We start from the raw sequence: 10939 nt of genomic DNA on the forward strand, positions 1-10939 counted from the left end.
ATTGAGCAAAGGCTGTGAATACTTATGTACATGTTATGTTTTCGTTCTTTATTTTTAATAAATGTGCAAAAATTAGCAAAAAACTGTTTTCACTTTGTCATTATGGGTTTTTGTGTGTAGAATGTTGAGGAAAATAATGAATTTAATCCATTTTGGAATAAGGCTGTAACATAACAAAATGTGGAAAAAATGAAGCGCTGTGAATACTTTCCGGATGCACTGTATGTACTGAATTGTATGAATAAGATGGCCTTATTATGTCAGTGTTGGAATAAATGTTAAATGTTTAACTACAAAGTAGAAATGCGTGTTTGCTTTTTTTGTATTGAATCCTACTGGGAGGTTTGCTAAAATTAATTGGATGTCCTACCAAAGAAAAATTCCACCAGCCTCCATATGTCTTCTGTATGTCGAGAAATAAAGCTGACAGTCCCAGAATGTCCTGGACTGAATTTTTTTTTTTCATTCTAAAAAAATAAATTTGTTTGGCCACATCAGTTATCATTCACTCATTCAGCGTTCAACATTCGTCATCGGATTAGTGACTGTCTCTTCATTATTTCTAACTATTTGATCAATAAATGGATAACTGCAAACTGCAATGCAAAAATGCCTCTGATTGATGCACAGCGATTTAAATTTACACACACACACACACACACACATTCTTTCTCTGAACATATCTCATTGTAAATTTGAAATCAATAATCTTGACATTTTATACTAAATTGTGAAACTGCTGGTAAAGTATGTTTAAATAGGAACATCAAAAGGAATCATTGATCATCTTTTGGACATTTAATAATGACTCATCCACGATGGCTGAAATGTGCACGCGATGAATCGATGGTCCCGAGCTTTGTATTCACAGTCGTGCAAACCGACAGCTGCTCTTACTCTTCTATCGTGTCGGAGTCCGAGGAGCATTTCCTGGTCCTCTCCGTCCGGAATAACAACAACACAAATATTTTCTATCGCTCATCACAGATCTCTTTAACGTCGCATCCCGAGCTTTAAGCGTACGACCGCCACGCGGTGACATTAGCTGCTTCTACATTACAAATAGATGCTCATATCGACAGTGCGCTAGTCGCAATTAGCATCTGGCTTCATATTTAATGACGCGGTACAGATATGACACACACGCTTATCAACCTTCTGTGGGTTACAATATGTCCGTCAACATGGTCAAACTTTGCCACCAAAGTGATGATGGGCATAACGCGCTTATAACAACGTCTCCGGCAGCTTCTCCAACGGTGTACTCGCCTCACCGACGTTGCCCCGTGGCTTCACTCTACGGGGCTGACTTCCTGCTCGTCCACCTTTTCGATATGGCCGAAAGGTTGAAGAGAATAATATGTCTCATAAATGGAAAAGAAGAAAAAAATGGTGATCATATGTTTCTCTACTGTCCCAGAATTGCCCCCATATCTTTGTATCCCATTTTAAAGTCTTTAAAATACCATCTTACTAAAATATCTCGCCTATGTTTAAGCTTGGGCTGTCCCACCAGGGGCCTCGGGGGGTGAGCGTGTTCCACATGGGGCCCCGGCGTGAGGCGAGATGTAGACTGAACCCCCTCATTTGTAGAAACTGAAACCCAACGTGGTCCTCGGGAACCAGCTCGGAGCTCTGCTGCATTAGTGGCTGTCTGAGGGGCCCCATTACAACATTGTTGGAGCCTAAAGCTTTTCATACTAATAGCTCGTTGTCTCCAGGACCCTCTGTGTTTTCTGGAATTGGAGCCCCCATTTGTTTCAGGGCCCGGGGCCCCTATCAGTTACAATTTCCCATGCAAGTGCATATATTATAGCTGCAAAAATCTCTTCAGGAAATGTATCCACGCATGAAGTTTGAGCCTTAAGGGCTCCTGGTGGTCCCGGACTCCAGGACTGTAAGAGCTGGTGCTAAGCTAACGTTTCTAAAAGAGACAGAAGCTCATCGATCCAGCGGGCAACACACATGGGATCCATTCTGAAAACATTTCAACTGATTGAAATGCTCCCGTTAACACACCAAGACATTTGAAATTGTTTCTTTAATCCCACTTGAACAGAAATATTCCCGTTTGATTCTGTCATAATGAAAGCAGAACTTTATAAGCCAGAGTTCTATCTGTTTGACCTCTTTGTGCCGTGTGCCACGCAGCGTCCTCTGGACCGACCTGCATCACGGCCAGCTCAACCTCTATCGGCTCCTTTCTTTTATTCTCTCTCTCTCTCTCCCTCTCTCTCTCTCACACATTTATCTTTATGAACAGAATCAGGTCTGAAGGAACTGAGCTTTCCTTCCAAATCACAGAAGATAAATCACTATATGCCTCGTGGGTTTCTTAATTCTCTCACCTCTGCAAGAGACATTGACCATAACAAAAAAAAGAGAAGAAGAATTCACACATTACCCATATTTTCTTTATCCCAGTTGAATATAAGTTTAGCAGGATGAAAGCAAGAGCATCCCCCTTTTTTGCAAAATCGTGTTGAATTCAAGACTAATCTTTTCCGGTTTCTAGCTTTTCTATAGAGTTAAGAGATAAACTAAGTAAGCAGATCACTTTTTTCATTGTTGCACACATCCCGTCGATGACCGTCACTTCTTTCCCGGCCGACTCGGGTGCTTTTATCCAATGTTGACTCGTCTCCCTCTGTGCCCGACCTGGGTCAGAAACTCACAATCCGAGTTGGTTTTGACCCAGTTTAGATAAACACATTCGATGAATCAAATCTATGCGATACAAACTAATCCAAGAAACTAAAACTGCCATCTGACGGTTCTAATCTCCCTCGGCCTGCTGTCCTGTCCCGAGACGTCTGCATCTCTCATCGTGAACCAAACAACGCAGAATAGTGTCGCGGTGATATTGAATCCTCCTCCCGTGGCTCTCGTGTATCTCTGTATCTTCCTCAAACCGCCTCAGCCCGTGTTTGTCTTCATCGCACTGTCACCTCGCTCTGCTCCCGCCTTTCATCTTCTCTCTCCTCCCCTGCCTCCGCCTCACCGGGCCGTTCACACAGCATCTCTGCCGCCACCTTTGAAGTGGCGTGACACGCGCGGCGTGTAAGCAAGGCGCCGTTAAGCAGGGGAACACACTTCCTCCTGTAGTGTCAGGTCGACTACAGCGAGCTCGCGATCCGACGGGGCCGCCCCGCCGTCGGTGACAGGCGCTTTTATTCTCCGGGACGGAGTGGAGATCAACCCCCCGGCGCTCCACGCTCTGCTTTCTGAAGACCAGGAGGCGCTCTGCTCCTCCATTTAACACCATCGGGGCCGAACCCCTCACACACAGCAGGGAGACGGACAGAAATAGAGGAATGACAGAAATAAGCGGCAACGCGTTGGAGAAAGCTTTACTTCACCGGCAGAGGAATCACAATGGGAAATGTGCAATAAACAGACTCCATGATATGAGTGTAACACAACGGTACGCAGGAATAAACACAACATTATTCAAGGAATAACAACGACGAGCAACAACCGGAGCTCCAATGGAATCTCTCTCGTTGAAGGTTTCTCATTGATTGGTGTTGGTGGAATGTGTTCCTGGGGTTCACTGGACAGCTCCGCCTCGCTCGATGGTTTGGGGAGAGCTGTATTCTCGTCGAGCTGCAGCCTCGGAGTGTCAGGCTAACTTCCTGTCTGGACTAACTCAGTGGAGCTTATGTTTAACAGGGTTCAGCGGTGGGACTGGATTGTTCGTAACTCGCATGATTACAAATGTCAACGTGATTTGTTTTCTCACGTCTGGTTCAGAAGAGGCTGTTTCGGTTTCACCTCAGATATCTGCAGGCCTGTTTCAGTCCAAAAATAAATCTCGAACGGATATTCTGAAAACAATATGTTGGTTGTTGGGTAATGATGGAAGAATCCAGTTGGAGATTAATTCTTGAGGTGGAATTGTACTTTTTGTTTTAGATCAAAGTGGCTTCAACGGTAAAGTAATATTAGATAGACTCCAGAGTGTGTGTGTGTGTGTGTGTGTGTGTGTGTGTGTGTGTGTGTGTGTGTGTGAGTGTGTGTGGTTAGAGAGACAGTGGCCATGACATCACTGACCAACTAAGCCAACCACACGGCTGTTTTGGTTTGACCACCTGTTAATGTTCCATTCCTCTACCGCTGGGAATCACACACACACACACACACACACACACAGACAGACACACACACACATGCTTTATTGCTCCATGTGCAGTTTTGCCTAAGTGCCTAAACACGTATATAGATGCAGCACTAAATACCTGAGCTGTTTCCCATTTGTTCATCTCTCCCTCTCACTCATATATAAACACACACACACACACACACACAAGCATGCAGATGCCCACATCTGCAGCATATACCTGCCTGTGTCCGCCTCTTGAGGAAAAAAGTATTTTCCTTTTCAATTTGAAAATATTTTTAAGTAAGCTAAAAATAATTAAACCAAATCAGCCTGAGCATGCTGTGTGTGTGTGTGTGTGTGTGTGTGTGTGTGTGTGTGTGTGTGTGTGTGTGTGTGTGTGTAGCTGGCTGTTACCCCACCAAGCTGAAGCTTAACAGTGTTAGTAGGGAACAGTGTGGTCCCTTCGGCCTGCCAGACACACACACACACACACACACACACACACACACACACACACACACACACAGTATGTGTTGCAGCGTGGCGGCGGCAATGTGAGACCATCAGAGCCTGCAGTCAAATTAACAAGCGTTCAGAGCATATGGCTTCTTGGCTCCTCGTACCACACACACACAACTCCATACTGTAATTCTTCGGGGACACTCGTTGACACAGTGCATGAACCTAATGGTGACTCCACCTTCACACGGGCCTCCGACGCTCCGTCCCAATGGGCAAGATGTCCTCACTCCAGAAATGTTCTCACTCTATATGAACAAGTGTGCTCACACAACATCACTCTGTTTAAAACTAAAAATCATTCCTCATTCTAACTGTTTACCTGTTTACCCCTCTCTCTCTCTCTCTCTCGCTCTCTCTCTCATAAAGGTGCATATAAACAAAAACACAAACATTAACGGGAACATTGGATCGGATCATAAAATGCTCGCTACTCGGCAAATCAAATCCCAAAGGTGCTGTTATATCGTTCCACTTCCTCCTGTGAGCAGCAGAATTACGCCCGTTTCTCAACACCCACTCGCTGCCTCCTCGCTCTAATCACAGCGAGAGAAGTACAGGCAAAAAAGGCCCGGAGCCGTGTGTGTGTGTGTGTGTGTGTGTGTGTGTGCTCCCACCCACATACACTGTGGAAACACCCACACACAGAATCTCACACACATAAACATGCGTTCTTGTGTGTGCAAGTACATCCAGAGAGAGGAAGGCGGCGGAGGACAGGCGGATCAATGGAGCAGCTCATTGTCAGAGAGGTAACAGGAGAGGTGAACTCAGTGTGTGTGTGTGTGTGTGTGTGTGTGTGTGTGTGTGTGTGTGTGTGTGTGTGTGTGTGTGTGTGTGTGTGTGTGTGTGCGCGTGTGAGTGTATTTACCTGTTTGGTCATGGAGTCTATGAATCGGACATAAAAGTCCTGCTCTGTTCTGATGCCTGTTGGGAGAAATAAGAAAAGAGAAAATTATAAAATATAATGTGACAAGCAGAACTAATATACAAGACGATAAAATATGGGAAACCGATTTAACGTAAAGCTGTGATTGGCTCCTGCCTGACGCAACAAGCAGCTCCCCAATTAGAGGGGTCTCGAGAATATCGAAAACATATTTCTCACACAAAATCCGATGTATTGTGTTTTTGAGACTTTATTTCTCATCGTTATCATTATTTTCCTTTCATAATTTAGGGCCTGAAAAAATTAATTGAGGGGAAAATCATAATTTGGTTAAACTGCTCACACATGCAACCTGCATATTTTCATTTTAGGATTTTAAGTGTGGGATGACGTGAAGGAGCTTACGTTTTATATCACACTGTGAAAATAAATGTTTCTTTTATGGACTTGTATGTTTTATTTACTGTAATGTGTCTCGTTAATTTTAGATATCTCAAAATCCCCTTTGCCTCAAAGGCCTTTTTTCAGTTTGGACAACATGATCCATCTATCCATAAAAACCTCCACGCTCTTGAGAGATGTTCAGAGTCCACGTGGTTTCTATTAGCAACTTATACTTGCAATGTCCATTTCCACTTGCAAATTAAATTAAAATCAATAAATCACAAATAGCAGCTATATAGTTCCCACAAGTCTTCCTCTCGGAGGAAGGAGTGGTTTCCCTTCCAGCTGCAGACTTGAGTTGATATAGGCCTGAAGACCCCAAACCACAGCACCCCCCCCCCTGCCCCCTCCCCCCAACTCATTTAGGGACGGTGACAGTGATGCAGCCATAATGCCATATACATCTGCTATGAATCACTCACAACAGCTGCTCTGAAAATGTATCATTTATCCAGATATTGATCAAATTGCACAGTTGTGAAACACTGAGAGGACTCACTCTGGCACTCTTCACATCTTTACATATTAAATTAGAAAAAGTCAGCTGCTTCCTTTGTACATGTTGTGTTTAATGTCGCAGTCGACAGGCAATCACGCGGATTTGGTTTGATTTATTGTCAATAACTTTGTGTGTGTGTGTGTGTGTGTGTGTGTGTGTGTGTGTGTGTGTGTGTGTGTGTTCTTCTCTCACCGTTACTGTAAAGAAGCTGCAGCCGGTAATGAATCCCGTTGTTGGTCTTCTCTCCGCTGATCTCCTTAACACGCAACAACATTCAGCCGTTTATTGAAATGTTTCGTGCACATTGTTTAAAAAGCACATCCCTGAACATGCTTAAGGCCGTGAAGTGAACTAAGTTATTTAATTATTTACACCGATGCGTTAAATAAACGTGTGATTTATGTTCACAGCGGATGTATTCCAGCAGGCCAGCCCTGTCATTTATCCTCGTGTAATCACGGAGTTATTGAGGCTTTTTAATTCCTCTGTAATTACAGTTTATGTTAACTCTGCATTCTCCCACTGCGTCTCAGCTCATTTGAACGTGTCACACATGAGGAGGAGACGGTTGCCCCGCCGTTGTTTATATAGAACAAGTGGTTATGTTGAGTCCAGCTGTAAATTAAAATTAATAAAAAATATCGAAGGTTGTTTTTATATTTTTAAAATATAACAAATGGATCGAAAGAAGTTTTTTGAGTGACAGTATATGTTTATATTATTTCAATGTAATCCTAAATATTACAAAATAATTACAACCATCATAATAATTATAATAATAATGCATTATATACACAACACGTAATGTATATATGAGTTACATATTTAAATGTAACGTATACAAAAAAATGCACATCATCAAACTGCACAGTGAAATAATCAGGCCTTTGGTATAAACCTCGTATGTGAGAAAGTATCTTTCAGAATATTAAACCAATAATAATAATAATCGGAACACCAACCTTCTCTTTCTCGATGAAGCCCAAGAAGTTGGTCCTCTCGATCTCCACCGGCTGACCCTGCCGGTCGTACAGAGCCAGGACGAAGTGGAAGAAGTTGGACTTGCGCAGGTTGGAGGGCGGCTGCTTCTCAAAGTGAGCCCGGGCCAGGCCCACTCCACTGCGGACACAAGTGCGCGGATGAGTCGGTAAGAGATGATATCAAGTTGTACTTTGTAAAAATAAAAAATAAAATAAAAAATTGGATCTATATGCAGCAAGTAAATGCATTTTTCTTTCTTGATTTGACTATAAGTCTGATCTGTTTATCATGAAAAGCTATTTTATGAAGAAAAATAACGTACACAAAACATAATTAAATATATACTAATGTATATTTAATATTGGAGGCTGTTTTTAACCTGAGACAATCGGTCATGATTTATCAACCTTCTCTGACTTTTGGCCAAATAGAGAATCCTGTTCCCCTTGATCCCCTGAGTTTATAAAAGAGTGAAGATGGAGAGATTTATTTTCTCATGATTTTCAAACCCAAAGCATAACCTAGAATTATTTATCAGTCCTTTTGCCTTCGTGCTGAATAAACCTCATCCAATAATAGAAAGAAGGCACACGTTGCATGATCATAACAATCTGGAGTCGAAACACATGTTGCCATTAACTGTTTACTGCGTCGTCTTTAAAAAACGATCTTCAATGTGTTGTGGGATTGTACTGCATGCAGGATCTGAATTTCCCAAAATGATCCTATAAAACAGTTAAATCCGAATCTTTTCCTCTGGACAAGCAGCTCCCATCAACACCGCCTCGTGTCCTGCTGCAGGCTCCTCGGTAAATGAAGGATGGGCGGCTGCAGGCTGGCGGCGCGTCTCCTCCACCCCGGGTATAGAGCTCACCTTTGGGCGGCCGTGTTGGCGTCCAGCACGCCGCCCCCCTGCATCCAACTCCGGACAGTGTTCATGCCTCCCAGCGGCTCCTCCTTCAGGCTGCTACCGCTGCGCTGGATGCTCTCCTGGATCCCAAACATGAGCAAAGCCTCCGTGTCCCGCGGTGTCTCGGTCTCTGTGCACTTGTTCTCCTGAGGATCCTTCGCTCGGCTTCAAGAGGACGCAACGTGGTCGCCAGAAGTCCAAGTCAATTAAATCCGGTAATTCTATAGTTCTCCCCTCTTGAGAAAGTATGTGCTAAAGCAGCTCTAAAAAAATTTCCAGACACGTGTGTAAATCACCAGGCGCGCTGGGAAAGGTGTTTTAAAAAAAAGTCACTCCCGGTGCGCTTCGAGATCCGCAGTTCAAGCTGTCAGACGGAAACAAGGAGAAATCAACTGGCACCCAGATTAGATGGCATCACCATGTGAGCCTTATTTCTTCCTTCTTTTCGCACTTTTGTTCGTCTTCCTCCTCTTCTCCCTCGGCCCAGCGGTCCGGCTCGTGTTGGGGTTCGGTGGCGGCCAGAGCAGCGCTGCGTCCTGCGGATGATCCCGAGCCTCTCCGCTCCCTCTGCGAGCAAATCGCTTTGTGACTCTCTTCCCAAAGGACTCTCTCTCTGAGAACCAAACACGGGCTTCTCCCGCCCCGGGAGGGGGGGGTAGGGGGGGGGGGGCTACGATGGGAAGGGAAAAGAGGGGAGGGGACAGGACGGGAGGAGAGGAGATGAGAGGAGACGCCCCCAAACAAAGGCGAAAGATGGAATCAGGTCCGCCCCATGCAGCCGCCGCGGAGCTCGTCTCCTCCTCTCCTCCTCCTCCTCTCCTGCTCCTCTCCTCATCTCCTCCTCTCCTAGCCGGTGAAGAGGCGTCTCTTTTCTCTTTTCTGTAAATGTAGAGATTCATTCTTGTGCGCACCACAACACTTTCTTCAAGTGTCTTCAGTCGGCTGCAGACCGGCGCTCACGATGCCGGAGCGAGCGACCCGTTGCTCAGTGGCACTCCGGCAGCGCGCACAGGGAAGCACGACTTCGTGAACTCAAACAGCTATATTACTTTTACGCGCGACACAGACTGGAAATCATGGACATAAGGGAACTATAAAAGAGGCTTGGAAATATATCTTCCTTATTTTGAATATTTTATTCATAAATATAGCATACAACATATTTATATTAAAACATACATTATGTGTGACAATGAAGGGTTTACTGCTTTATCTTATTTTGAGGAAACTGTAATTGAAAAACAATTGATGTCTTTTGAATTGTGTCAAACGGTGCATATTTGTGGTACATTTATTAGTTTGAAACCTCACGCTGTGCATTTAGATCTATAACTTTTATTTAGAGGAACTGTGGGCTCAATTATAAAAGCCATATTTCATCGTCACAACATAACCCTGCTCCCCATTGTCTTCCCGGGGCCTTCTTATTGCAGACAAAAATGACAATAACAATAATTACCTCAAAATAACAATGGACATAATTGAGTATAATTGCTACAGATTTCCCCGCTTTGTCTCTCCCTCCAGCGCCATCTGTTATTTTAAACTATCACGAGAGGGAATCCAAACAAAACACAAATATTAATAGATAATTCCGTGAACTCTTTTAATACAAATAATCATACAGTTTATTGATCTGTGGAGGTGCAAAAGGTCAAAACACTTGTGTATTATTCAGCTGACTGTGAACATGATTGGCAGGCCGAGCTGGCGCAGTTCCAGGGTTTAATTCCCAAAGGTTATTGAAAAACGCTCTTGACCTTGATTATGGAGAATAAGAGTCTTTTATGCCCCAGTTTTCAGCTCATAAAGGAAGAGAGAGAGAGAGAGAGAGCGAGAGAGAGAGAGAGAATCAGCCCGTATGTACGCGGGCTCAGCGGAGGAACAATGAGTGAACGGAGGAGTGTGAAGCGGCTCTGGTGTCTGGATCGATTCAGTGGGATGAAAGCAGTTGTATCAGTTTAATACGTTTTTTAAAAAAATGAAACAATATATTTTTTTCTGCGTGTCAGCTCTCATGGGAAGTACAATTATATTACAAATGCAATGCTTTAAATCACATGAAATAGAACAAAAACGTCAAGTGTCAATGAGTTCTCGCGCAAAATTAAATACTAGAATTACAAGAAAAGGAAAATAAGTCCGCTGAACTGCTCGGAAGGGATATTATTGATTAACAGATTTGTTCATTTCAGTCCCATCAGGCCAGAGTGATTTTACAGGATGTGTATCGGCTATAAGAGGCAGAGAGAAGACTCAAATCGACCAGCATTAGTATAAAAGAGACACTTCGAAGCTCGATTGAGCATCATAAATATCCTTTAATCTACATCATTATTAACGTTTAATATTGGAGATGCCACAAAGCGAAATTAAAGCTTAGTAAATAATTAATTTATGGAACCTATTAATACAGAAACATGCAGGCGCCATGGAGAGCAGGAGCAACATGGCAGATTAAAGAGAAACACGATATAAAACCACTAAACTCTGTTGTACTCCGGCAGTGGTGACAGAAATAGTCCTCTGTGTGTGTGTGTGCGTGCGTAAGCGTGTGTGTGTGCCATCAGCGGTGATTGGCTTCCGTTTGGCTTC

General features: G+C 43.7%; 1 protein-coding gene across 4 annotated transcripts in view; it reads right to left on the minus strand.

Moving 5' to 3' along the window:
- Positions 1-8899, minus strand: part of LOC130191411 (transcription factor COE1-A-like) — an 83160-nt gene extending 74261 nt beyond the window's left edge. For all 4 annotated transcript variants that reach the window (XM_056411078.1, XM_056411069.1, XM_056411085.1 and 1 more), the window contains exons 1-4: positions 8309-8899; positions 7416-7572; positions 6646-6709; positions 5493-5548 (exon numbers count right to left, since the gene is read on the minus strand). In XM_056411078.1, coding sequence (XP_056267053.1) covers positions 5493-5548; positions 6646-6709; positions 7416-7572; positions 8309-8439 — 408 coding nt within the window. In that variant the 5' untranslated portion in view covers positions 8440-8899. The remainder of the gene's footprint in view (positions 1-5492; positions 5549-6645; positions 6710-7415; positions 7573-8308) is intronic.
- Positions 8900-10939: the final 2040 nt, after the last annotated feature.

The sequence above is a fragment of the Pseudoliparis swirei genome, chromosome 3, assembly GCF_029220125.1.
Source record: "Pseudoliparis swirei isolate HS2019 ecotype Mariana Trench chromosome 3, NWPU_hadal_v1, whole genome shotgun sequence".
Lineage (NCBI taxonomy): Eukaryota > Metazoa > Chordata > Actinopteri > Perciformes > Liparidae > Pseudoliparis > Pseudoliparis swirei.